Source organism: Acanthopagrus latus, chromosome 20, assembly GCF_904848185.1.
Source record: "Acanthopagrus latus isolate v.2019 chromosome 20, fAcaLat1.1, whole genome shotgun sequence".
Classification (NCBI taxonomy): Eukaryota; Metazoa; Chordata; class Actinopteri; order Spariformes; family Sparidae; genus Acanthopagrus; species Acanthopagrus latus.
This window is the reverse complement of record NC_051058.1, coordinates 3993198-4021146: the sequence shown is the minus strand read 5'-3', so window position 1 is coordinate 4021146 and position 27949 is coordinate 3993198. Positions and strand designations below refer to the sequence as shown.

The 27949-nt window shown below is 41.1% G+C and overlaps 3 protein-coding genes across 4 annotated transcripts in view; all 3 read left to right on the top strand.

The window, feature by feature from the left end:
* Positions 1–517: 517 nt before the first annotated feature.
* Positions 518–10748, top strand: galk1 (galactokinase 1). Of its 2 annotated transcripts, none has more exons than XM_037082581.1 (8): positions 518–872; positions 1316–1505; positions 1667–1786; positions 2247–2382; positions 2547–2728; positions 3447–3597; positions 4320–4482; positions 10348–10748. In XM_037082581.1, exons 1-8 carry the CDS (start codon positions 708–710, stop codon positions 10417–10419), a joined length of 1179 nt encoding a protein of 392 aa, XP_036938476.1. In that variant the 5' UTR covers positions 518–707; the 3' UTR covers positions 10420–10748. The 2 variants fall into 2 exon arrangements, with proteins under 2 accessions (XP_036938476.1, XP_036938474.1); XM_037082579.1 differs by having other exon boundaries at positions 520–872; positions 10345–10748.
* On the top strand, positions 4498–10338 carry LOC119010432 (BTB/POZ domain-containing protein KCTD21-like). The gene is made up of 2 exons (XM_037082582.1): positions 4498–7108; positions 7640–10338. The coding sequence occupies exons 1-2, from the start codon at positions 6695–6697 to the stop codon at positions 8102–8104; spliced, it is 879 nt and encodes a 292-aa protein (XP_036938477.1). The 5' UTR covers positions 4498–6694; the 3' UTR covers positions 8105–10338.
* A 1535-nt stretch (positions 10749–12283) lies between the features above and the next one.
* The window catches only part of llgl2 (LLGL scribble cell polarity complex component 2), a 33030-nt gene continuing 17364 nt past the window's right edge, over positions 12284–27949 (top strand). Inside the window, exons 1-6 of the mRNA XM_037082578.1 lie at positions 12284–12647; positions 23557–23676; positions 25385–25482; positions 26889–26970; positions 27131–27246; positions 27529–27687. Coding sequence (XP_036938473.1) covers positions 23602–23676; positions 25385–25482; positions 26889–26970; positions 27131–27246; positions 27529–27687 — 530 coding nt within the window. The 5' untranslated portion in view covers positions 12284–12647; positions 23557–23601. The remainder of the gene's footprint in view (positions 12648–23556; positions 23677–25384; positions 25483–26888; positions 26971–27130; positions 27247–27528; positions 27688–27949) is intronic.

The window sequence follows — 27949 nt, the reverse complement described above, 5'->3', positions numbered from 1 at the left end:
GTTAATGTATGAGCCAGTATCTATAGCAGCTCTCCAACTTTCAGTCAAGTGTAACATGTGCTAATCAAATAGAATTATTTTTGAATGACTGTTTATTTTTTTCCCCCCCGTCTTCTCATGATGCAAGTAAAAAACAGCGAGTACAAACGAGCAGCACCTTAGAGGAGGTATTTGAACACAACGGCCAGCAGGCGCCACCATTACACCACATTCCCAATCCGAGGCTGTGGAGGGGAGTAGATGCTGCTGTACAGATGGTTCGGCCCAGAATATCCGGACTTTAGGGATTTTAGCGTTTTGAGTTGCTCCTTCCTCCTACAGTGTTATGTTCCACTGGAGCAGCTGGTTTTATCAGTAAGGGAAGTGAAATTATTGCAACGACTGTTTACGGGGGAAAAAAGTGTGTAATTATCATCGAGCTCTCTGTCGTAATAAACTGAACGAGCTGATACAGCAAACTGCTGCGTCACGTGACGTCTTCTCACCAATCACAGCCTCACAATAAACTAGACCAGGAAGTAAAAAGAAAAAAAAAAGCACCTGACATGTCACAAAACATCTCGTCAACGGTTCTGCTGCATATGACACCACCACTTTGTGGTCTTGACAGCTTGTTAGGTCATTGAGGCTGACAGCCAGGCTCGTATTTCGGCCTGCCCGTCGATGCAGCTTGTGTTTAAATCAGCGGTTACGTTGCGTTTTGCTCAATGGCCAGTGTATATCCAGCTGTGGCCGAGCTCGTTGCGGAGGCTCGGCGTGTGTACGCGCAAGAGTTCGGGGAAGAGGCTCCTCGGACGGCGGCGTGTGCCCCGGGACGAGTCAACCTGATAGGGGAGCACACCGACTACAACCAGGGATATGTGCTGCCAATGGTAACATTATGATATGTTCACTCCGTGGCAAGGAGCCGTCGATAATGGTTTGAGCGAAATGAAGCATTGTTGGCAGTGTACCATCAAATGTCACTCGAAAATATGGCGCTAACGTTCCCTTGCTTGAAGCGGACACTGGACACAGAAGTGTCGGCCTCTTAAAAAGATTTAAAGGAGTCTGTACCACACCCAGCAACGCTGTGTCACTCACCAGCCTATTCATACAACTTACAATAAGCACAGTGTTTAGATTGTTGCAGATTTAACAGAAGAGCAGAACAAAGGATAGGAACATGGACCATAATTAGTTCCCTTTACCAGTAATAAGATAGTATACTATACTTCCTGATTTTCTTTTTCTTTTCTTCTTTTTTTTTTTCATCTGAGCCAGAGTAAAAGGTAACTGCTCAGCTGAATGGGTTTGTTTGTGTTTGCTGAGCCAGGCGCTGCCCCTGGTGACTGTGGTGGTGGGGAGTCAAACCTCTGGCCGGGATGTTACTGTGGTAACAGCAACTAAGGATGCTGATGAGCCCAGGAGGGTGGACTTCAGCCTGCCTGGCGACGGATCACCGCTGTCTCCAGGGTCACCCAGCTGGGCAAACTACGTGAAGGGTGTAATACAGCATTACAGGGGTAAACAATGACTGTAAACCACTATAAAAAACATTATCTGGCATTAATCTTAACTCAGTCACAAATGGTTTTTTATACTGCCTTGTTTGGGCACCACAGGATATTTATTCAGTATTTATTCAGTATTTATTCAATGTTTGCTTGCGTCTGGTGTGCTTCAGCTTCTCCAGTCCCGGGTTTCAGGGCGGTGATAGCCAGCAGTGTCCCCCTGGGAGGAGGCCTGTCCAGCTCTGCCTCTCTGGAGGTGGCTGTCTACACGTTCCTGCAGCAACTCAGGCCAGGTCAGAATCTGATTACAGGGACTCAGTTGTGTTCATATGTAAGAAATAGATCATTTCCATCTGTTTTCAAGAAAAGATGAATATTTCTATCCATATGGTAGGATTGGGTAATATATTGATAGTATATCATCAATATAAAAAAAAAAAAAAGTCAAAGTTTCAAGTTTGGCCCTCTTAGTCAAATGTGTGTTCTTTGTGTGTGTATTCTGAGCTTCACCAACTTCTTCTTTTTTTTCTTTTCTTTTTTTTTTCCAGTGAATTGGGTTGAAATATCTCATCCACATATGCTGCCACGGCTCTCTCACTGCTCATATATCATATATCACATATTGCAATTAAGCCAATAATTCTATGATGTGATTTTATGACAGTGTCCCCTAGCCCTAGCCAATGGTTGATTTTCAGGTATATGACGATGGGTCTTTAGTAACCATTTTTACATATTTGACTATTTCCACAGATGATGGAGACAAAGTATCCAAAGCAGTAGCCTGTCAGCAGGCAGAGCACACTCATGCTGGTGTACCCTGTGGCATTATGGATCAGTTTGTGTCTGTGCTCGGCAGGGAAGGTCATGCTTTGCTCATCGACTGCAGGTAACATCTAGTCAGATGAAATATGGTACCATAGTGATGGCTGCTTCTCTCTCTTCTTTGTAACAATTGGCATGTTCTGGCAAAAAACATGTCAAACACAGTTGACATTCTGTATATTAACATGCATTTATCAGTTATGTACTTTCTTTTGTGGTTTGACTCAGGTCCCTGGAGGCCACCCCTGTTCCTCTGGCTGATCCAGGCCTCGTCATTCTCATCACCAACTCCAATGTGAGACACTCTCTGACTGGCAGTGAGTATCCCATGAGACGCAGACAGTGCGAGGAGGCTGCCACTACCTTGGGAAAGGAGAGTCTCAGAGATGCTACCATCAAGGACCTGGAGGGTGTGAAGTACATTTTGTATTAATCGCTTCTGATCCATTCTGTACCACTCTGTCTTACTTTATCATCTCCTTTCCTGCTCTGTCCTGTGTTAGATTGCTGTAGTCGTTCTGTTCCAGTGATCTAGCACTGTCTTTTTGTCTTTCCGTTATAAATAAAGTTCAGCAATATTCGTAATATGTTTATTTGCTTTTCCAAGAGCTAGATGAGAATATCAATATCAGTCTCATATTTGTGTGTTACGTACAGAAATGTTTAGCCTAGCTTAGCATAAAGACTGGAGGCTGAGGGAATTAGCTAGCCTGTCTCTCTCCAAAGTTTAAAAACATGCCTCACAACCCTTTTGAACCAAAAACATATTTTTTTTCTAAGGCACAGTCAGAATTTCCCCTTTAGCCTCTAGGCTATGAATATTTGTGATAAAAGCTAAATAGCTAAGCAGCTGCAAAGCATGTAGTGGCATTAAAAATTTCCATCAGGATTTTTCTGTTCGCTTTTGAGCAAGACAAGGTGCAACATTTGTACATTATCCATAATTACAGACATTAAGGGCCAGAATAAATGCACTGACTGCTCTCTGCTTATCAGCCGTTCCACATTGTGACAAAAGATTCTTTATATCAAAAGGATGACAGACAACATTTAGTGTACAAAGCTGATCTTTACTGTAAAAAAAAAAAGAAGAAATTTAATTCCAAGGTGTGTCGTTTTGACTTTCAGAGGCAAAGGACAGACTGGATGATGTAACCTGTCGAAGAGCTCGTCATGTGATCGAGGAGATAGAGAGAACTGTACAGGCTGCCGAGGCCCTGAAAAGAGGAGCCTACAAAGAGTTTGGAAAGCTCATGGTAGAGAGCCACAACTCCCTGAGGTACAGTTAAAGCAGCTTGAGCACATCTGGGAAACGTTTTATGTTGTTTTAAGCATTATCTAATAGGCATAAAGGCCTTTGTAAGCACACATGAGATGCATATTAATATTAACAAGTCTTTAGTAGTATTGATAGTAGCATCATAAATAGGTTTATTGTTATATTATACAACATTGATAAGCACCTATAAGAAATGTGTTAACTCGTTTTCAGATGGCTGAAATGTTAAAAGTACAATATGAAAGAACTGGCCACCTGTCAAATTCTTACTCAAAGCACACAGGGAGCCGCATATTTTCAGAGCAACTGCTAACTGCTGCTAACTGTAGCTGCCATTAGCTAATTAGCTCAGTTACCTGTGCGGCTAGCAGTCCATATTGGGAGCTTGGGAGGCCGGGGTAGTCTTAGTGTTAACATCATTTATTGAGTCTGATGAGTCTAATGCATACACATGTTAACAGTGAAGTATCCACGTGTTAACAGTTAACTGTTAAAAATGCTTTTCGCTGCTACTCGATGTAAAGCGATTTATGCTTTATTTAGATTAATTTATTCTTTATGATATAGTTCTATTAACACAATAATTTGGATAAGCATCTCATGATGACTCATAGTGGATTTACCTCAGTAAAAGCACCTTAATAAAACCATATGTTTAACCTCGAGTCAGTGTTTTGGACGGACAGAAGCAGCTGAATGATGACTGGATGTCCCTGTGTCAGAGATCTGTATGAGGTGAGCTGCAAGGAGCTGGATGAGCTGGTGTCTGCAGCCATGGAAGTGGACGGGGTGTTTGGCAGCCGGATGACAGGTGGAGGGTTCGGCGGATGCACAGTGACTCTGCTGCAGGCCAGTGCCATCGACAGGACGATACTCCACATAAAGGTTAAAACACATACACACTCCACTGATCCACACGTGTTTGTTAGCCTACTGTGCTACTGGGCAAGTTTAGATATTATATTGTTAGCATGAGATGAGACTGTATATGGTCTTAGATTTTGGATATGTCTATTTGATGATATGACATATGCTTTGGTTTTAGAGGCTCATTACAGAAAAGTGATGTAACTCTATGAACTTACCAGACTGTTCTACTCATTCTGATGTTGCCTTACCCACTTAGTCATTATATCCACATTGCTGATGATTATTTATGAAAAATCTCACTGTGTTAATATTGTGTCAACTACCAATTGTCTTCCCTACAATTCCGATATTGAAGTATAATATTGTGATATTTGATTTTGTGCTTTTGTGCTTCTTATGGAGGCAGCATTTGCTTGATCATCAGCTCACCTATTTATCTGTATCTACCAGCTTTGCATGTACAGATTAATTTGGATTTACATCCAGTACACTAGTGCTAGGCGACATGGCCTATTGGCAGTAAAGCCACTTGTTTAAGATTTGGATGGTGATCACTGACTTCTGTAAAATAGTTACATTAATGTTACATGCACATCAACAGCACTTGATATTTTTACCTGAACTTATCTTTTTACGAAGTCCTGCTTGATTTTGTACTTTATCTCAGCTGTTTCTGGCTTTATTTAGTCTTCTCATTGGATTGTAAATGAGTTTAGTGCAGACATATGTTCCTTCCAGGAACATCAGACAGCATTAATGACTGAGAGAACATGACTGAATGTAAGATCTTTCATATTAATGGCAGTGAAAACAGAAGACATTTTGAGTGGCAGAAAAAATGGTTTTGTTCCTTGGGAGTTTTCGTTGGAGAAAAGTTGGCGAAAAAAACATCTCCAGGTTATACATCCTCTCTTTTCATCCATCGTTTATGACCTGAAGAATAACACCTGGCGGTTATCAGGTGTTTTAGGTTTGTAATCTTAAAGCTGCTAAAACAAACTTTCAATTTGATGTTGTCTTTGGTGGCCCCTGTCGGCAAGAGATTAATATGGTGGGACAAAGTTAACTTTGTTTTAGTGCCATATCGCCATTCAACCACAGCAGCTTCTTTCATTCAGCTTTCATGACTGATCCAGTGATAGGCATCGCCATCTTCTTTCCTGAACATCATATAGAGGCATCAGTATTAAGCTGAGACTGTTTCATTATCAGTTAAAAAACCCTTGTAGAATGTTGAGGTTAAACTTGAACTTGCCGATTTTTAGTGTACGGTCAACACACTAGATTTATCCTCTTAAGCCCTCTGTTTCTTTTTTCTTCCACTCTCATTTGGAATTATTTCTCACATAATTTACATAAGAATATTGTGTTTGTTGTTGTTGTTGTTGTTGTCATAGTAGTAGTATCATTAGTTTGTAGTATAGTACAGTGGTATTGCAGGTGCAACAACCTTTTCTGTTTTCGGGATTCTGTTTTCTGCATTCCGAAGAGTATTTGAAAGGAAAAGTGTCTGAGGACATTGTTCATTTGTTCACTGGGGGAAAAAAAGCACTTTTCAGTGCTCTGGCTGTCACTTTAAGGGGGGCATTTCAGACAAATTGCCCAGTCCCCCGTGTCTTGCTCAGACAGCTCCAGTGTGTGTGTGTGTGTGTGTGTGTGTGTGTGTGTGTGTGTGTGTGTGTGAGATCAGGGGGTATGAGCTGAGAATAAAAGCGAGCTTCGTGGAGACGGAGCCAGAAGTGTCCAGTTATTAGCATGCTGGTCTGGTCACTGTGGCCCTGTTGCCTTTCTGCTTTCACACAGTCAGATTGAAGGCCTGCTGTTGGCTGTCACCATTTAGAATCCTGCAGGAGATAGATCAACACTGATGTAAACTTAACCACAGAGAAATACGGCAAAGACCTGCATTCGGAAGGATGACCAGTTTGCTTTGAAGCAACAGTTAAAGGGAAAAGAGCAGCAGCTTTTTATAGGCTCGAAACTTTCGATTTAGCTTTGGAAGCAGACTTGGCAGATTTCCTTGCATCTTTTCTGAGTTGGCTGTATCCTGGCTACTACTGTGGCTTGCTAACTGTCAAGGGAAACGAGTCTTTCTCGGAAACAAAAGAAACACTTTAAACTTCCACATCTCTCAAACCCCAGCATTCCTCACCAGAACAGAAGGACCTTCGTCCTCACAACAGCAACATCACAGGCGGATCAGAGAAATCACTGCTTCGACTCCAAGATGCTGAACCTCAACTCACCGGACGACAACAGCAACAGGAACTCTCTCCAGGACCCGGTGTCACTGAACGTTGGGGGAGAGGTTTACACTACCACCCTGGACACCCTGACACGCTGCCGGGACTCCATGCTAGGTGCTATGTTTACTGGACAAATCCCTGCGCTTAAAGATAACAGAGGAAATGTTTTCATAGACCGTGACGGTAAAGTGTTCAGGCACATCCTGAATTACCTGCGCTCCAGCTCCCTGGACCTGCCCGATGGCTTTTCAGAGCTGGCGCTGTTGCGGAGGGAGGCGGATTTCTTCCAGATACGCCCCCTGCTGGAGGAGATTCGCCACTATGAGACATCAGTGCCTCTCAGCCTCAGGGGAGGGCCGCTAGGAGCCATGATTATGGTGAATGTTGATTGTAAGGTAGGTTTTGTAAAATTTTACAAACCTCATGCAAGAGCTTGTAGTGTCATACTTCCATGCTACACAAACACAGGACATACAGTATACAGTTATTTATATACATAAACACATATACACACAGGAAGTTATTCTGTTGTGTATTTTTTACATTTGTGTCAAGGGATTTTAAACAGTAATGATAACAATAACAATAAAAATAATAAGTAGGAGAGTGCATACCTCTGCCAAGCTCCAACAGTCCCCTATTGTACTTACTCAGATACCAGTCAATAGGAGCATTTTTTTAAATGTTGCACTTATCCTTTGCCATAATTTGACCTTCATTGAAATTTTGATGAGCTTTCATTGGAGAGTCCTCAAAACATAAAGAATGCTAACCTTTACAGCTAATGTTTAGTATGTACACAGTGTATGAGCAGATGATGTTTGTGTGACTCAGTCTGCACAATCAAGAGATGTGGAAAGACAGGTTCTTTGTTTGTGTACACTCTGCAGAATATATGGTCAGCATGTTCTGCAATCTCATTCCAGGTTCGCGTTCTGCACTTTAACTTACGCCATGGGCCAGAAAACTATGAGCTTCGCACGTGCTCCGTGCAAGCATTCACAGTTGATCTCTTTTGTACCTGGAGAGCCTTCCTGACTCTGCTCTGTGAGCGCTTCTCCTACAGAACATCGCAGGGTCTCACCAGCCCCCGTCCATGCAACCCGAGGCAGAACAGGCTGAAACTGGAGTGGGTGCCGAGACCTGATGAACTCCCCCAGGACCAGTACGACAAGCAGCGCTACCGGGGCCTTACCATCTCTAACCCTGAGGTCTCGCAGTCCGCTGACATCATGAACATGCACTGGAGCCCCTGTGAAATCACAGACATGCAGGGGTTTGTGGAGGAGCTGCTGAAGGTGTCTCTGGCTGAAGGATTTAAGGTCGATTTGGTGACTCCCGACCCAGCGGAAATTCTGAACTGCACCTCACTTCGGCTTATCAAGTGCTGAGCTCTAGGAAAACAAACGTAACGTCAAAGCATCAGAACATGCCAAGTTAAAGAACTGCAGATGGTTCTCTCTAGTCACAACTTAACCAATTATTCTTGAGACTTGTTTAATGAAATCTTTTATGAGTTAGGGTTAGGGCTAAGCAATATGGAAATCTAAAGGCTACAGATTATGGCTAGGAGGTAGTTGAAAATATGTTGTGTCTTTGCTCTCTCTATCTGTTCTCTGTCCTAGAGTTAACCAGAATAGTAAATAATAGACAGTTCAAAAAAACTGAGAATTACAAATTCTGACACGTCATATTGGGAATATTTAAATGTTACATTTAGATGCAACTGAGCCCTTTTCAGATATGCAATGTGAAACAATACTGGCTTCATCTATCTGTGAAACTGATGACTTTGACAGTGAATGTACGTAGTCTTGTATAGCCAGACCTATGTATCTCGAAAAGTCTGGCCCACAACTTGGTCTTTAAACCAATCACAATTGTTTTTGCCAGTGCATAACCCAGGATGGAGTGACAGTGCCCTAGCAAAATAGTGTAAAGGTAGATTTGGTTTGCATGTGGGGAGGTGAGCCCTGGCATTAAAATGGCAAAATCCCTGCAAAAGAAAGGGCAACTACTTACGTTCATGCCATTGGTGAACAGGTTAGTGTTGAAGAAAGTTGCCAGGTTCAGTGTGTAGGTTTTCTGGCTTGAAAGGTGTTGTTGTTTGTTCATGTAGCAATGGGGGTTGTGAAAACAATATACATGGACAGCTGAAGGCAGGCAGAAAGAGGCAACCAGTGGCAGGCTTTATACCTGTAGTCTATATCCAGTAAGTCAGTCTGGCTGACTTACTGCCCCTTACCTGCCCCACTTTGTCCTTACCTGCCCCACTTTGTCCTACTCTGATATATTTGATATCACAATTGCAATCTGCATGCCTAAACCTAAAAAAAACAAAACAAAACAAAAAACAACCAATGAAGGTAACCAATCAGAGGCAGAGTAGGACAGGTCTAAGCAAGAGAAACCATGTGTTCCAAATAAGACATTTGGGCGGCAGCTAAGTGCATGGGTTAGGTGTGACAACCAGCAAAGGAAGTGACTGTCTGAAAACATCAGTGGCGGCTCATAATGAGGTAAGTGTAGCATCAGTTGTATCAGAACTGTAGAGAAGGGCAGAGTATTTACCATCTGGCCACTGGTAGTAGCACTCTTCTACTGTTAGCCCGCAATAGACTAATAATTCAACCAATCACCTGCCAAGAATGTTTTGAAAGCGACTGCCATTTTCTAAACAGTTTCTAGTGACTCTATCCATGTACAGGACTGTTATAAATGGAGCTTGAATGTAAATTCAAATAAGTGAGTGTTTATAGGCAAAGCTAAACTGCAGTCTACTGCGGCTTTGGACCAGTGTCAGTTTCCTGAATAATCCTACACATCCTCCCAAAACGATCTCTCATGACTTTCCTCATTTATTAGATTGTGATCAATGTAGCATTCTGTTCCTTGTTGTCCATATCTGTCCATACCATTCCAACTAAAATCATAACACCCATTGCAAAAGCAGCATCTGCCAAAATAATAGTGATATGGTTGTTTTTGCATATCGTGCAGCTCTACCAGAGACCATAAAATGTTGTCATAATGAAGTAAAGTTGTTTGTTGGGTTCCTTGCATGGAATGAAAGATAAAAATGTAGTTAAGACTGAGCTAATGATTGGAGTTTTCCTTCCTCTTTTATGCCAACACAAAAACAAATGTGCCTAGACATTAAAAGTGCTTATTCCTTCCATGTTCCATGATTATTTTAACTAACTGCATATCCTTGTGGGAGGGCTATATCCGTTTGCCCTTTGACTGACTCACAGGGGGAGTCAGATGAGTTATGGACTGAGTGCGTAATTTTAGTCTGGAGGAAGCTGTAGTAAGGGAAGTTGAGAGGAGGAAAAGATGCATCTCTGCTGAGGAGGAAAGGTGTCTAGTTGCACAAAGACTCTTTGGTTCTTTCCTTTCGCTCCCTCTCTGAACTTCCTTCCTCGGTCTGTAAGATTGAATGGTTCAGCAGCCGTTTGAGTGGACAGTCTGGTTTATCATGAGTTGCATCACGCACAAGGGACATGAGTATTCTCAGATGTGACTAGAATGTTTACATCCCTGGTTTACTGTCTTGTTCATAACTGGTTGAAGGTAGCTGTGGTTCCAAGTACTCACTGTGTGTGTATGTCTGTCTATTTTTCCTCAACAGCAGCGATACAGTGGAACTCCGACCTTCTATGTCACGACTCCTTCAGAGGGAGCTCGGGCTCTCAGTCTGTCCTGACCTTTGTCAACACATGTGCTATATGAGCACAGCTGATTCATTCCTCTTTATAGGCTTTACTGTTTGATTTGTTTTGCCTGGAGATGATTGAGAAGCATTTTGCTAATGATGGGGAAAGTGCCTTCACAGTGAGGAACTGCTTTCTGATCAAATTCATTTTTATTTGATTTATTTTTGTCACAGTAATTCAATGCTTTAGCATCCAGATAACTTGTTGCAGCTGTTTTATATAATTATGTAATAAATATACTGTACTGTAAATGCAAGCTGAATCGTTTTATTTCCACATGACGTTCATTGAATAAACCTTGTTGTTATAAAAATGTAGAGCATGTTATTAAGTGCTTTTATCAACTTTATTTTCAGCTCGAGAACATAGTTAAGCGTTTGGCAGCTAAACAGGAGCTGGTGAAGACCAAAGATGGCGCTCAAACGAGAGTGATTATTGTTCTAACTTTGATCAGGTGCATACAAATCTGTGTCTATTTGGATGATCATGTTGCTCTGTGTCCGTCAAATGTAAGAAATTCTCTGCAAACACATCACCATCATCATAATAACATTATAAGGTGATGCAGTACTGAATGAGTGGTACCCAAATGGTGGCCAAAAATGAAAAAAAAGCACTTTAAGGGCCCTGCACACTCACATAGGTATTTTAATTATGCTGGCCAATAGGCCTCTGCTAGGATAGATATTAGGCAGAATTGTGATGAGAATTTTGTAATTTCACACTCTTACTGGTCACAATAAAAAGAACAAGAAGGTCATCTTGATGTCGATCAAACAGTCTGTTCTTGCCTTCACAATCTAGGTCTAATCAGGAAGCTAAAAGGGTACCTCCACCAATTTTACACAATGTGTTAACAGGTCTTGAAGTGTACAACAGCTGTTATGTTGTAATTGCTATTTTTTTTTTACATTTAAAAGTTCTTATACTGGAATGTTTTTTTGTTTTTGTTTTTTTTCTCATTTAGTCTGGTGAGCTTAGCCTGACCCTGTTCAAAATCAATTAAGATATACTGTATTTATGATTAGTGAAAATACACAAGATTTCAAATTGTACTTTTCCTTTGCTATCTGGATTTTAGTATTAATGAGTTAAACTCTCTGTCTTGTTTTCATTTTCAGCTGTAAATGCTATGCAGGTGTCCTCCCTTTAAAACTTTTCATAGTTCTGACCTTTCACCGAACCCAATGGTCAAATTATAATTATTGGCTTTGTCGCTGTCCACAGTTTGTCTCCACTCATGTTTTAAACAGAGCAGCAATTACCCAGAGTGGTGTGTTTTTGTATCCAAACACACGGATACATCGGGATTTTATGCAGTGACCTAATTTCTCTCAGTAACATGGTTTATTGTGTGCAGGTAAATGTAGTGACGGTTTATATGCAACTGTTATCCTACCAGGTTGCTCCTTTAAAAGGTTTGACTGTTGCTACGACCCAGCACACATCTCTCCCTACCACATTTTGGACACAAAACAATTGAAAGTGTAGAATGATAAGAAATGCATGTATAATGAGATAGTCAGCTTAATCAGAATTTTCAATAGAATGAAAATCTAGTGATGAAAGAAGAACTTTAATGCACCTCCTTGATACTGAAAGTCTCCATTTACATTCATTCAGTCGTTTGTCCTGATGACGTTCCACCTTTATTCTGAATTGTCAGGGTATTAATGTCCACTACTTAATGGCTATAAAAAAAATGCAAACGCTTAAGCATTTTTACAAACAAAATATTAAAAATATACGGAGAGTAAGATGTTTTTGTTTGTTTGTTTTTAAAGAATGGTCAAAGGAGCAGGTATGAATGTGAAAAACTACACTGGAGCATTAACGCGGAAGTAGGACGGGATTCGAACTGTGGCAGGAATTGACCATAGTTTATAAAGTGCACTTGAATGCATCATGAGGGAGGAGTTAGCAGAGCAGTCAGTGAAGTTTAGCCTAGCAGGAAACACCGAGCGAAGCTACCGCCGCAGCGGTGGAAAAAGAAGGAGCAGTTTTTATTCTTCACCCGGTGCTCTGACGTGTTATTTTCCTCTGCACACACGTTGTCGCCTGGATCCTTGGAGTACCCGCTTTCGGTCTGGGCATATTTCCCTCGACTTTGTATGAGGAGAGAGCTCCTAACCAACTAAAACACCGGACACTGGCCGGAGGTGGAATCCAGCGTCTGTAAACGGTGGACATCGGCTAAGCAACGGCCGTTTTGAATCAGGTGGGTTGGGAGGTTGGCCCGCACTTCATGTTTACCGAGAGCTGGTGCCCACAGGTGTTTGCTAACAATTTAACGGCACTGTTTATCACAGCCACCTGTTCTGTGTTCAAAACCCCGAAGTACCCTAACTCAACCTAGCTAAAGTTGCTTGTGTAGCCAAACATCATTCTTGAAATTGCTCACTGGCTAGCTGGCTAAGTTGTACTCTAGATATTCCACCCATAAATCAAGCAGCTTAGTGTTGTTGGCTTTATGTGAGATAAGTTGCTAATTTCGCGGATTTAGACTGTTCTCCGCATGAATGATTCTATACAGTTAACAATGCGTTTTTGGTATTAACCAACTTGAGGCTGTTCACCTAAGTCGGTTAACATCGACGTTTAACATTCAGCCATGGTTTTAATTCATCTGCTATTTAGCTTACACACACATTCCACCGCTGAAACAATACGTGAAAGTTCACACAACTGATTTAGCTTCTACGGTTTTTATTGTACATGGATAGTTTGAGCTCGGTGGGTTGCTTTGATGCCGAATGTACCACGAAACTTGAACGACTTGTAAAAACCTGTCTTTAACGACGCCAACAATACATTGTACTTTTTTTATTTGGCATGGATGAGATGGGATCAAATCTCTGGTTGGTTAACCGCTGCTTAACTTGTCGTTAACTCTAAACCAATAGTAAACAAGGCGTTCGGGCTAAAACAACTAGCTTAAGCTGGCGCTAGGACACACCTGGTTGATGATGGCAACTAAAAAAAGCTGTACATTAATTGGCGAGGCGCCGGTCCAGAACAGAAAGTTGGCAAGAAATTCATAAACTGTGTGGTTCCTTGTTAACCCCAGACTGCTGACACAGGTGAGTAGTAGTTGCCGATAGTGTTGCATAATTACGGAAACGTATAACTCGAGCAAGGTGTGTCTCCCTAGAAGCTGTGTTAGTAAGCCCTTTGAGTCAACGGTACGTTTCGAAGCATGAGTAACTGGTGCGTTTGGGGAGGGGGTGTGTGTGTGAGAGAGAGAGAGAGGAAGAAGCGTTTCACCGGTTTGGCTAGTTTAAGGAAGATTCACAGGTAAATGACAACATGTTGAAATAAAACAATGAAATACACTAAACGGCCCTACTCCTCTCTCCTCACATTGTTTGCATTTAGCCAATGTAAACTCCTGAGTCACCTTGTGTCAACTGGCTGCTAACCTCTGTAAATATAACGTGGCCCTCCCGCCTCTTAAAATCAGACGATGATTAACTTTGAACAACTTGTATGTCACTCAGACTTGTTGAGCCTGAGCGGCCCAAAACATCCATAATCTGGTCAGGATACAGCTGAAGGACGTGCTGTCTGTGTCCTTCCAACTCCACCTGCATCAGGGACGACCTGGCCACACAAAAAGCCTTTGTTCTCTGTGGATTTGGTGCACTCCCACCTGTATAGTAAAGTCCAACTGAAACTATTATGGAGGCAAAATAAATGGCAGACACTCTTACCCTATGAATTTCCTATGTATCTAGAATAAAAGCTGCTTTTTTTCAGCTGTCTTAGTTGTACAGATGTATGACATGTGCAAGACTGTCAGTGTTGTCTTCAGAGGCTTCCTGTCTTTTACAAATAAAACTTTGAACAGGAAAGCTCATTTATCTGAGCTACACTGGTGTGGAGACGTCCAAGAGGCGTACTCTGCTTGTAAACTTCAAACGGAGGACTTGGCTCAGACTGTCACGCTGTGTTTAGCGCTGTTAAATGTTAACTCGATTCCTTTTTTACTTCTCCCAATGTGCAACACATTATCAGGCTGGAAAAGAAGCTTTTTCTGTGGTTTGCATGGGATGGCATAGGAAGTAGATATGCTATAAAATGTCCTTTCAGCTCATCAGGCTTTATGACAGATTTACCTGGACGAAAGCTCATTGTGAGAATGCATTTTATGATCCAATTTACTGGGACAAGTGATGGATAAATTGGCCATATCCCCCAGCCCTAAGACTGTAATGTTTGTCATGAAGATAGTGATAAAGTTAACATGCAAGCTACAAGTGTTGCATCTTGCTCCAGGCATTACCATTTCTCAAGATAACATGGATATGGTACCCCAAATGATGAGAATAAAGATGAAGACAGATAATGCATGTTAAAATGCACTTCACATTGGAAGCCTGATACCATATCATGAAAATTAAATACAGAAAGCATCTCTTTATGTCTACAGTTTTCTTTCAAAAAAATAATCGAATTGATTGAATAGCATCAAATTGTCAATTTGCATTTTGTGTTTTGTTTTTTTTCCTAATATTAAACTCAGAGTTCAGATTGAATAATGGTTAAACAATCAGGGTGTTATATTTATTGATAACAGCTGCATAGCTGAGCCAATCTGGTAATGATGTCAATTATGAACATGTTTCATTATCTGAATGATGACACCTTATGCTGCTGTTGACAATTTGCACTTTATCTGTTTGAACCTAGTTAAATGAGATTTGGCTCTTGCATTTCAGGAAATTAACTTAAAGTATTCTTCTAAAAATATAATACCATATTATTAGTTGATTAGGGTTAGATTAAAAATATTTCTATGTAATTAAACTGTTAGACAACTTCTAGGGGCTGACACCAATTTTCAGAAGTAAAATCTTTTGATATCTGTAATTGCTAAAATACACATTTTTTGCGATGATCCCTATAATGTATGTTATTAGTGTAAGTTGGATGACAAAGAATATTAATGGAGGGAAGATATTTCACAGTCAGTAAACCTTTCTGTCTAAAATGACATCAGTTCACTGAAATAATAATTAGTAATCTAAATTACCTCAGTCATCTCTTCCTGCACAGTATTGTCTAAGATAAAAACTCAACAGTGCAATTCAGACAACATATGTGCTTCATTTTGATATGTGTCTTTGAAAGGCCAATATTGACCAAACAATATATCAGTCGGGCTCTAGTAATAAATGTAATACTTGTCATTACAGCAACTCAAATGAATTGTATGAAGATTCCCATTTTAAAATTGAATTGTCTGTGTCAGAGAGGAATTGGTTTAACTCTTGTGCTATGGAGGCTGGGATACTGTGTTGTTGAATCAAATTATTCTGAATGGGGTTTCTTCTTAATCTTGGGCAACACTTGGGTGGGGGAAAAAAAAGTGGGACAGCAGTAAGAAACCCGCAATCGTCTGTTACAAGTGCTTAAATAGGTGGTTCCATATTAATGTGGGTTTGTGACGGATGTATAGAAGACAGGTGATTGTCTGTCTGTTAAGACAAAAGCAGCTAATGCCATCATGTTTTAAACACTCATCACTACAAGCAAACAGTGACACAGTTAGAAAAGTCACTAGTTAATTTGGACACTAACTGAGCTGTGACATCAGTGCTCTGACCCTCCCCTCATCATCAGTCCTGTCCTCCTGCTGCAGTTATCGTGTGATTTGTTTGTCACAACTGACATGTGTCGTTTGAACCTATGACAATACAGGTACCTGTAATTTGATACCGGTACCCTGCAGTACCTTTTTTTTTCTCTGTGATTTATTCTCTCTGTTATAACAAAAGTGTCTGGTCAAAAACAGCCAATAGCTGCTCAGTGTCGGTGACAGTCTGAACTGGACTAGTGTAAACGTTGTGCTCCTTCACGCCCCCATCTTCTGTCTTCCCTGGTTCTGATTACAGGAAAGAGTCAGTGAGTTGGTGGGAGACATGATATCCTGGCAGCCACACCCAAAACTGACAAGATCTCGTTTCTGTTTTGTTAGTGGAAGGAAGCATTTCTGTAAATTTTGTTGTGGTGGATATGACATAATCTCCCATCTGCTCTGTCTTGTTAGCTGTATTCTTCATCTGAATACACAGGAAAAACGTTCTATTTCATTAGTATTCACCAAAGCGCAGTTTGAGTCAAGTGTCAGCATGACACACACCTGATAGTTTCTGTTTCATGTTGTGCAGATGCCCCCTCCCTCCCCCCTCATTGCACTGACTTGACACCCATCACACCCTAACCCGCAGCACATTGTCCAATCACTGATTTGAGAGGACTCACTTCCATCACCACAACCAAGAATAGCTCAGTCATGTCCGGCTCAAGATCAGTATTATTCTGCGTCTTATTGTGTCTGTCTGTCTGTCTGTCTGTCTGTCTGTCTGTCTGTGTGTCCGTCTGTGTGTTGGTGTGTGTGCACAAGCCAGCTCTCAGGCTGTACAGGCTAACAGCACCTGCCTAACAGGTTCTGCTCCACCTGCTCTGATCATGGTTTACTTTAACCTACATTCTTTGACACCCTGTATGTGAGCAGCTTAAAGTTTTTGACTCGATCAGATGGCAGTCAGACAGGGTCTCATTATCGTTGCACTTTTTCTGTCTTGCAGCAAGCGCTGGCATTGCTGCTGATTGCATAAGTCCATAAGAAGAATGTTTTGGATGCCAGGCATTTCCTGGCCATTCTTTCTTCCTCTGAGGCACTATGCAAGCTATGCCGATGAGAGACGCAGACCATTTAGAAGCTCTGCTGGTTGAGCCGCCTTCTCTCGAGGTTGTTGTTGTCCTGTTCAGGCATGTTTATGCACATTTTCTCCCTCTGTTGACTTCCCTCTCAACTTAGATGGCTTAGTTGATATGCTGGGAATTTCATGACATCACTGATGATAAATGGCAGCCTGCTAACAGAGAGTGAACCCTTTTAAGTGAAGGACTTTTTGGTTGGTGTATTGGACATCAGAGATAGCACATTTAAGGCAGACTGTTGCTGAATGTGACTTTGTGAGAAGAGTCAATAAGCCAGGTGAATTGGCTATCATAGGCAAATACTGCATGTTACCCTGTCTCGCTGAAGAATGAGCTCACTGTAGATCAAACAGTGTGATGAAAGACGCAGCTTACTGTCAGTAGAGTTCATTGCTCTTTTATTGCCAAGTGAAATTCCTGGGAAAATCCATATGTGGGATGCAAGTAGGGCACGTCACTGTTCAGTGCTCTGGTGAAACTGGTCTGCTTTGCTGTGTTCTGTGTTGCTCACTTCTGACCTGCCATTGTTGTCTTAATTAACCTGAAACTACCAGGTACTTCCCTGTCACAATAATAACCTTGTCCACAGTCATCACATTGTAAATGAACCACTGTTTATGGTCCGTGTGTGTGTGTGTGTGTGTGTGTGTGTGTGTGCGCGCACGTGTGTGTGCATGCTCCAGACAAACCTGAAAACATTTCATGACTGAATCTACTATCATTTTGGGGAAAAATATATATTATTTAAAATAAGCTTGGGTAGAACCTTTTTGAACAGCATCATCCTTGTTTAGCTATATATTGTCAGTCAGATAATTTTCTCTTATTAACACTATGTATTTGCATTTAAACCCTTTTTGTTTCAACTGATCAGGTGTGGGGCTGGTTATGACTTGAAATTTCACATTTAACACTTCTTCATTTTACAGAAAAAGCCAAACTTCCTATGTTAAAGGTTAAATCTGTTGGCATGCTATATCGTGTTTTATTTGTATGCTGGCAGTGTTGCTCCTTTAGCAATGTTGACAACAGCTCCCTCTATGCTCTTTCTCTGTCAATGTCATCTTGGGCTTGGAGAACAATTTTCAAAAAAACGAATCAAGTCTTGAAAATAATCGACAACGAAAATAATTGGTGAGTGCTTCACAATGTAAAATTTACATATAAATGAAATAGTCGAAATGTCAGAATTAAGATTTAAATCTCTAAATATTTGATGAAAGTATTGGCAATCAAATGCTGTGAATCGGCCAGGAATTTGATGCCAGCTCATTAGCTGTTGGTGACTCTTGGTGCTCAGTACAGGCACATTTCAGTCTGTACCAGAATTAATTTTTAAAGTAAAGTCACTCAGCATTTCCTGTCCATGTGCCCTTGAGCAAAATGCTCTGTGACCTGCCCCCTGATGAAAGTCATGTGTCTCACAGAGGTTAAAAAAAAAAGAAAGAAAAAGACACCCATTACAAATTGAAGTAAGATGAAAAAGTAAAGCTGCTAAATTGTTGCGTTGTTAGCTTGCCTTGTTGAATGTTGGGTTGTTCCATCCACTGTACAAGATTTTGAGACGAAGAAGAGGAGGAGGTAAATCCAACTGTCTGAACTAACAGCCTTAAACATCACTGTCGTTCATATAATTGTAATCTTCATTCCCAGCCTTGGCCCTTGATGAGTAGCTGGCATAGAAATAACACTTGAGTGTGTTTAATGAATGGGTAATTTGTGCTCTAATGTCTGTCAGGTTACTTGAAAGGCCACAATTAATATGGTCGGAAAGAAACGTGTGGGATTAGGATGTCTCACTGCAGAGAGAACCTCACACCTGACATGTCGCATGTGCTGAGGGCTGTTTTTACAGGAGGAACCCAAGCTCCCCATACTGGTTGTTGGCCTCAGTGTTTACATGTGTGCATATGCGAGGGCTGTATTCTTACTCTCGTTTTCCATCAGCAGATTCCTCTTGTAGCCTTAAGAAGCAGTTGTTTGTGAGATAGACCTCTTTAAACTCCCTCTTTCTGCTCCACTGCTTCTCCTGGGGCTGTGTCAGTCACGCGCACACACACACACGCACACACAGCATGTACGTGCCTGTGCAAACACACACACACAGGGTCCACAAGGACTACACACATGTGACCTGCAACAACATAAGGCGTGCTACTTGTTGATGAACCTTCAGTGGATGGGTTTATTTGACCAGTTGGATTTGCATGTGGTGGATGCATGTTCCTTGCCTCACCCACTAAATAACTCAGAATGACGGTGTCAAGCCGGCACACGAAAATGAGCGGTGCGACTAGCGAAACCAGTGAGAGGAAACTGACAAAGACGAAGAAATTGAACCGAAGTAAGGTCACACCACTTCACTTATTTGAAAATGGTTATCCTACCTGAAGTCTGACAAATGACAGACCAGCGTTAGGTGCAAAATGTGTCGGCTGCCACCCTCGTCCATCATCTCAACAGGTACCATCCCAAACAGAACTCCGTGAGCATCGGTTTGAGCTATCATGTTAGCGTCAGCCTCCCCACAAGTAGCCAACAGACCAGCCCCACTGCTTCTACCAGTCAAACTTCATTTCGACTACCACAATTGTCGCTGCTTTTTCAGCCATCGTCCCATATGAGAAGAAATGGAAGCGATACAAAGACACAACAAGGGCAATTTCGTACTGTACCGCTAAAGATATGATGCCTACAAGCACAGTTTAAAAACAGGGCTTCAAGAAGCTAATGACTGTCATGGGTGCTGAGTACACTCTGCCAAACATCAGTCCCTCAGCTGTACACAGAATGGAGGGTAAAGGTGGAGGAGCAGCTCAGAGATGATATGTGGTCTGGTCGCACTTCCGAACCACATCAGACATTACAGAACAGGAGGCTAATGAAGCTGAACTGAACAACTACCTGCAAGCTCAAGAATGTGCAGTATTCACAGGATACAGTAGCTTAATCATTCTCAACATTTAACTTTTTATTATTTTCTTAAATCAATGTTCAGTTCAGTGTACTACCTCTGAAATGTTTGAGGCACATTTGAAACAAGCGATTTGTTGTTCATATTTATCATTTAATTTATTCAGTTTTTAACATAAAGCCATTTGGTTTGTTGGCTGGCTCCATTAAATGTTTGTCATCTAGTATAAATATCTAGACAATAAATAAATGTATTTTATAAACCATAATTAACATTCTACTTTGTTTTGGGTTCTGTACTAAGGAGAATACTCTTAAAACTGTAAATTCAACATTATTATTATTTATGTTAAATATATATGTGGTAATTATTGACATTGATTAATATAAAAGAACATATCGTGATAACACTTTTGGCCATATTGCCCAGCCCTACATAAGAGTAATAGATTTTGGAAATTTATGCCAGTATTAAAGAAAACCTGACATAAGATTTTGATAGGACAACAATATGTTTCTCTTTGGCATTTTGGTCTCCTCACCAAAATGAAGTCATTTGTTCTGCAATGGTATCTCCTCTGGTGTTCCTTGACTTTTTGGTGCTGACTGTGATTTGATTGGTATAACATGAAAGATGACATGAAATCAGTGGACATGAAATAAGTTGGTTTTATCATTTTAATCCCAAAAGTTTTGAGCACACTAGAGCTAAAAATCATTAGTTGATTAATTGATTTGTTGATCGATGGTAAATTGATCACCAACCATTTTAATACTTGATGATTATTTTTTTTTAAGAAAAACATACATTATTTTGTTTAAGCTTCTCAAATGTTAACATTTTGTAAAACGTAAGTAAAAACAGAATACAATGATTTCCAAATATATTGTTCAGCTTATAGTCAATTGTATTACACTAAGAAGACTAGATATTAAATGTTTAAACTGAAAACAAAAGACTGGGAAATTTGAGGAATGCTCAAAAAAACACCTTTTTGGAACATTGCACAGGTGAAGAGGTTCATTTGAAACATGTGAAAGGTACATACAGGTTTTAGAGTAACATATGCTGCCATGCAAGCAGCGTCTTTTTCAGGGACATCCTTGCTTATTTCAGCAAGACAATGCCAAGCCACATTCTGCAGGTGTTACAGCAGTGTGGCTTTGTAGTAAAAGAGTGCGGGTACTGTACTGACCTGCATGCAGTCCAGCCCTGTCACCCAACTGAAAATGTGTGGCACATTATGAAGAACAAAATACGACAACAGAGACACCGGACTGTTGAACAACTGAAGTCATACATCAAGCAAGAATGGGAACGAATTCCACAGCTTCAACAATTAGTGTCGTCAGTTCCCAAACGCTTATTGAGTGTTGTTTAAAGGAAAGGTGATGTAACACAGGGCTAAACATTCAGCTGTCCCAGCTCTTTTGGAACGTGTTGCAGGCATCAAATTGAAGATGAGCAAATATTTGCAAAAAAACAGTTTATCAGTTTGAACATTAAATATCTTGTCTTTGTAGAGTCTTCAATTGAATATAAGTTGAAAAGGAACTGCAAATCATTATTTTCCATTTTTATTTAGGTTTTACACAACGTTCCAACAGTTGGGGTTTATGTATACCTAGTTACAAGATTTGGGTCATATCAGATGGCATTCATTTTCAGTGTATGTACAGTAACCAACTCCATGAAGGTCTTCAAATAAATTGAAAATGCTTTTCAAGATCTTAACTGAGAGAAAGTTTTGCTGACTGTTTTTATTTTTACTATTTTTTTTTGAGTATCAAAAGTTAAACATTTCAGAGATACCTCCTTGTACACACTCAAATAAATGTACAAGGGTTTGTCCATCCAGCCCACTGTAACAGAAAAGTGATGACTTTTTTTTTTTTTTGTTTTGTGAAAGAAGCTAGACCTGGAGGTGTGTGCCGCCGGCCATTAGTGAGTCAAGGCAGCACTGCTGATATGAAAGTAATAACAGAAGTATGTCTCGATTTGGACCCAGGAAAACAAGCTGGTTCAGACGGAAAACTGTGACTCACGGTACAGGCCTTTTGTCATGGACATGTGACGCTGCGGATCATATGTCTGACTGCAGTTATGAGTTTTCCTGTCCCTCAGAAATATTCTTCCCTGAGCTGTTTTCTTTTACATAGTTGAGTGTCAGTGAGTGAAGGAGCCGGGGCGCTGAGGGCCGGGCCTCGGAGAGCAGACGCACCACGCAGACACTCTGGCTTAGAGGCCTTTATGCTGCCTTTTGGTTGAACCTTTCCTTCACGTGATGGAGCTTAGTCAGTCAGTCGCTCTGTAGAACATGGAGCCCATCAGTTTACCACAAGTTGTCTCTACAATGCCAAGCCTTCTCAGACTTCTTCCGAGGGACTTGGAGAATGCAAGGACGATGCATATATTCCTCTATATGCCCTCCATAGGCTCAGATGCCCCCACCTTCCCGCCTCATTGCACTGACTTGACGCCCATCACACCCTAACCCACAGCACACCACAGCTTGGAATCCCTCTCTCTCATCATTAGTTTAGTTAGAGGTTCTGGTGTCCATTTTTGTCACGCACCTGAAAACCTCCTCCTTCCTCCGGCAGTCCAAAGATGATGTGATAGCGATGTAAACACATCCCCAATGGTGCTCAGAGCAGAGTCGGCTAGCAGAGATAATTTGCTTTTCAGAGGGCTGAGTGAGATGTACATTTAAACTCTCTGTGCATATTTTACCTTGTCCAGCTGTCGTTTATGCTAATGTGACTTTAATTTTAGACTTGTTTCATGTTCAGAGTCTTCCAGAAATGGTACAGGTCCAACTTGCTGTCGTGGCATTTATGTCACCTTGGCTCAGCTCTGAGTCACACGTGAGCCCAAGGTGTAAAATTACCATCACATTTATGTAATGAAATGCACGTGTGCAAGGGGCTACCATCATCTTTGTGGAATTAGGACCTGATAAAATGAAGATTGTGTTTTGCTACGTTGCTCTGCCACTTACACTCTCTCATTTTACACGAAGGTCCATTTATAGTACATCAAGTACATTTAACTAACTGTGAGGCTGTGTTAGCTAAATGTGTGACAGGTAAAGGAGAAATTAACCAAGCCAAACATGTCAACAGTTGATTTGATTATCATTATACAACCAGGGTTATACAACGGAACAATAGATTATAGTCTGTTTATGCAACATATAAAACAAAATTCAATAATTGGATGATTAAATTGGGTCAGGCTGAGTCCCAGAAGCTGCTCTGTAGTCTGGTAACATATACTTCTGTATCGTTTGCCAGATGGCAGTAGGGTGAACACACTGGCTGGGGGCTCTGTGCAGACATCTCACCAGAGACGTTTGACAAGAGCAGTGAGAAAACTAGATGGTAATGAGCGTACTAAGACAAATGGAAACACTGAGCTGGCGGATTCATAGTTTAACCCTGCCCTTCTCTCCCCTCTTCTTGTCTTCTGTCTGTCCTCCCTGTAGCGTGCGTCAGTGGGCCCGCAGGCTCCACACTGGTGCTGAGACAAGATGAAGAGGTTCAGGCGACACGGCCAGGAGTCCCAGAGAGATCGACTCAAACAGGAGCTTTTCCAGTTCAACAAGGTAAGTGAACCTAGACACATGGCACAGCTCAAGACACGAGACTCAAGAGGACAGAGGCCAATAGACATGACAGGAAAGAAAGTGAAGGCACAAAATTATATCAGCAGTCGCCTCCCAAAAGTGATTCTGACTTGACTTTATTGCAGAAGATAATGTTGACTCTTAAAGAACACTTAAACAACCAAAACCACTTCTGGATGTTGATGTACTTTTCCTGAGCTGTTTCTGTGTGTTATGCACTTGCAGGTCAACTTTAAGTGTTGAAACAGAATTCACCAAATGTTGCCTGATGTTAACCATAGCTTTGTAAGCCAGCGTTTTGGCATTTTGGTTAAACCTGCACACCTTCTTCGACCTGATAAGTAAACAAGAAAACTGTTTTACTTTTTGCTTGATATTTATTTTAGTGAAGAGGATTTTTAGAAAAGTATAAAAGGAAAAAAAAAAAACTTGACCATCCCATAACAAATACGGGAATCATTAAAAATCATTAAATATACCTTGTTTTATGCCCTCCAGGCACAACTCCAAAAGACAGTTGCTTTAATGTGCAGGATCAGATCTAGAACGCCACTCTGAGCAAACTCTGCACAAAGATGGAGCTGCTCTGAGTGTTTAGCATGATTACTGGTTGACTGCAGAAATATAATGACATTATTTCTGAATCCGGGGCAAATACAAATATTTCTAGATAAACAAACAGAACCTGATATGCACACGATAATGCAGAGGTGACATTATTCAGATTATTCACAGTTTTCAGGAACAAGCTGAAGGCGAGATGATGATGATGATGAAGAGGAAAGGTTGTTATAAAAGTTGTTAGCTATTTTCACCAGTTGTGTTTGGAGTTTTTGTCATTTTATTTCGTTTTCAGCAATTTGTCAGTCAAAAATATCTATTTTAAAATGGACAAATACATTTTGTGTGTTCAGCTTGATCTTTTTTATCTGCATTGGAGGCAGGACTTGTTTCATGTGTTAGAAAAATTTTGATCTTGAATGTAAATTGCTATGAACAGAATCTTTGATTACCTTCGTGAATTTGATGGCTGCAATGTCACTGGTTTAGAGGTTCACGGGATGAATTAATGATAATTCAGATGCTATAAATAGGCAAAGCAGTGGGTAACACTCATGTATAATGACAGCAGTGGCTCTTGTCCTGTTGGAGGACTGTGCCAATGCGACAGTCAGTGAAAATGCACTTCTTCTTTTCCCATAAGCCAGCACAATATTGTTAGAACATCATAATCAATCATTTTGACAGCTCTTACAATTGGGCTATGATTAGTGGGAATGATAATTTTTGCATCAAAATTTAAATTTTTCTCAAAAAAGAAAGGCATGTACCAAACAAATACTTTTCCCACTCTAGCAATTCATTAAATACCATTTTACCTTTATCTAAAATGGCAGCTTTGCAGAATTGGATATAGCACATGGTCATATTGTCAGTTGAATAATAATTTGATTAACTGAGGGCTTTTTAAATCATGCATGGCTTTCTAAATCATGCATGCAGAAGCTTCAGCTGCATCTGAGACAGCAGGATTTATGTTTCTGTATTATCTGTCATCCTCCCTATTTCTTCTCCACTTGCTTGTATCTGCTTTGTGTTTTGCTGCGGTCTCTCCTATCCTGTCATTGTCTCTGCTGCCACAGCTTAGTCTCACCCTCCCCCTGTCTGTCCTCTGTCTCCTCCTCAGACAGTGGAGCATGGATTCCCCCACCAGCCCAGCGCTTTGAGCTACAGTCCCACCCTGCAACTGCTGGCCATAGGCACCCGATCCGGGGCCATCAAACTGTATCCTTCACTGTACCTGTCTGTAAGTAGTTGTCAGAGAGGAATCTGGGCGGCATGCTTGAACTTGAGGCAGGCAGCGATAATAAGCAGCCGTGACGCAGCTAAATCCGCGTCTGAGGTTCACATGAGCACCTGGTTCAGGTATTTCATTTTCCCACACTGTTGCTCAATCCAACCCGGCATTTTCAGATGCCAAGGTCTATGGCACTTCATAGGCTTTTTCTGAATTATGCTAATCGACCATGCAGCGGAGCCAGTCTGTACACTCTCTCCATTGACACAGAGACACACACTGGTTTTGTTAACCACAGTACCTTCTCTCAATAGGATAATCCATTCATACAGTGCAGCGCATTGTTCAGGGACAGGACAGCAAGAGGGCACAGATCAAAGATCCCTAATGAATATTGTGAGTCAAAGTGCAGAATGCTTCAGGCCACGTCAAAGAACGGCTGCTTCTGTTGTTTTTATGTGGCACACAAGTCATTTGATAATGTGACACTTTAGTCAGTTTCCACAGGGACATTGTTGTTTCTCCACAGTGAGGTCAGGGTCAGATACATGTCTGCAGCCCTGGAGCTGCCGCAGTGGTAACAACTAAAACAGGGAAGACTCCCTGCTCACTGTCATCCTCAGGTCTGAATGACTGTATCACATTTGCAGATTAGCCAGCTTAAATCTCGTTTTCTAGTGTCATGAAAATGGCTCACTTTCACCTGACAGAAATCACCATGGTAACCTGTGCTGAGCATGAGTGTTCAGTTCAGAGGATCAGCTGAGGAGTCAAGTTGTCAGTCTCTTCAGAATCTTTTTACAGGATCCTAATATGGACAAACAAAAGTTATGTTCAGATTGAGTTTATACTCAGCAGATCACATTGTGTGTTTCCTTGTGCTCAAAAAAATTGCTTTTGCAAATGATGAAGGAAATGTATTTAACACATTTGTTAAAATATAAAAATCATGATTGTTAACAAACAATCATGATTTATAAATGCCTCACGTTTTATTTAACTGTAGAATAATTCTATTCATCTGTCTACCAGCTGTGCAATAAGATTTGGTTTAACACCACATTTTTCCTCTCTAGGAATAAGTTTCTGGCCTGTGACAATAACCAAATTTCCCAAGTGTCATATTATATTACATAATGGTTCTGTTGGTAATGATGTATTTGATGGCTTGTAATCAAGAACTCTGCTCCCTTTTAACGTGCTCATGGCTCAAGACCAAAACCCAGAATTAACTCAGCCAGCTGAGCAGGAAACACTTATGTAGGCGGCAAAATTTAATTTGCGTTGTGATACAGGAATCTGGTGTCTTTTATTAAGACCTGTTGCGAGTATGTCCAATAGGACTATGTCTGTACAAATATAGAAATCCAGTCTGTCCTTGACCAGTGCTCAGGTATGGAGCTCCAGGTGTGGAGTTCATGGGTCTACATGATGAGAACGCTGCCGTCACACAGGTGCACTTCCTCCCCCACCAGGTACAGTCAATACATACACAACACACTCCCAGCAGCATTTCTGCTTTTTAGAGTAGCCTGACATGTTTTTTTGTGTGGAATTGAATTCTATGCTAGTAATTAGGAAATGACTGCTAAATAGCATTTTGGGCAGTATTGTGAGATTGTCGCTTATGTTTAGGTTGAACTGGTGACTCTGCTGGATGACAACAGTCTACACATGTGGACTTTAAAAGCCCATAAGGGACTCTCTGAACTTCTGGAAATAGGACGCTTCACTCTGACTGGACCTCCTGGGTAAAACATATAGACACACTTACACATTTCCCCCCTCTCTAGACCTGTTTCCTGGAAGGAACCATTTCAGACCCAAGGAATTTGAATTTTGAATTTTACATTTCAACACAAAGTATTGGTTGTAGAACTTCATTCCAACTAAAGCTTCCTGCCTGAACAACAATGCTACTGCAAAAGACGAGCCTTGTGCTTGTATACTGTACTTGTACAGAGTTCTTTTGGCGATTTTAGGGGATTCATTTTGTTCCTGTGATCACACCTGTCTTTTCTTCTCCACCTCAGTGCCCTTCCAAGTGTGACCAGGGTGACAGCAGTGCTGGCTCACTCCTCAGGGGAGCTGCTGTTGTTGGGGACAGAAGGAGGACATGTCTTCATTGTTGAAGTCCCAGGCTTCAGAGAGCTGGAAGAGAGAAACATCAGTCTCGATCAAGTCGCCAGCAGGTCAGCAGCTACCACATACCAACACACTGAACATTGTTTGTAACCTTAAGTCGGAGGTGCAGAGTAGAAAGGCTGTAAATGCTCCCAAAAACACTCTAAACATTGTCCTGAAAGGGACGCAATCCTCATTTTGTAGTTTATAGAATAATTCATAAGTTTCTCACAATTTGTTGTTTATTTTTCGTGAGTTTCAAGCATGATTACATCCACATCCAGAAGAGTATTTTTGTTTGTTTGTTTTAAAAGGAATTGTATGTGTTTG

Bases quoted from the DNA above. Each gene is read 5' to 3' on its own strand.
- galk1 (XM_037082579.1), top strand. From the start codon at position 708: ATGGCCAGTGTATATCCAGCTGTGGCCGAGCTCGTTGCGGAGGCTCGG. The intron at 2,383-2,546 runs GTAACATCTAGT...GGTTTGACTCAG, and splicing joins GCTTTGCTCATCGACTGCAG to GTCCCTGGAGGCCACCCCTG. The intron at 4,483-10,344 runs GTTAAAACACAT...TTTCCTCAACAG, and splicing joins GGACGATACTCCACATAAAG to CAGCGATACAGTGGAACTCC.
- LOC119010432 (XM_037082582.1), top strand. From the start codon at position 6,695: ATGCTGAACCTCAACTCACCGGACGACAACAGCAACAGGAACTCTCTC. The intron at 7,109-7,639 runs GTAGGTTTTGTA...ATCTCATTCCAG, and splicing joins TGGTGAATGTTGATTGTAAG to GTTCGCGTTCTGCACTTTAA.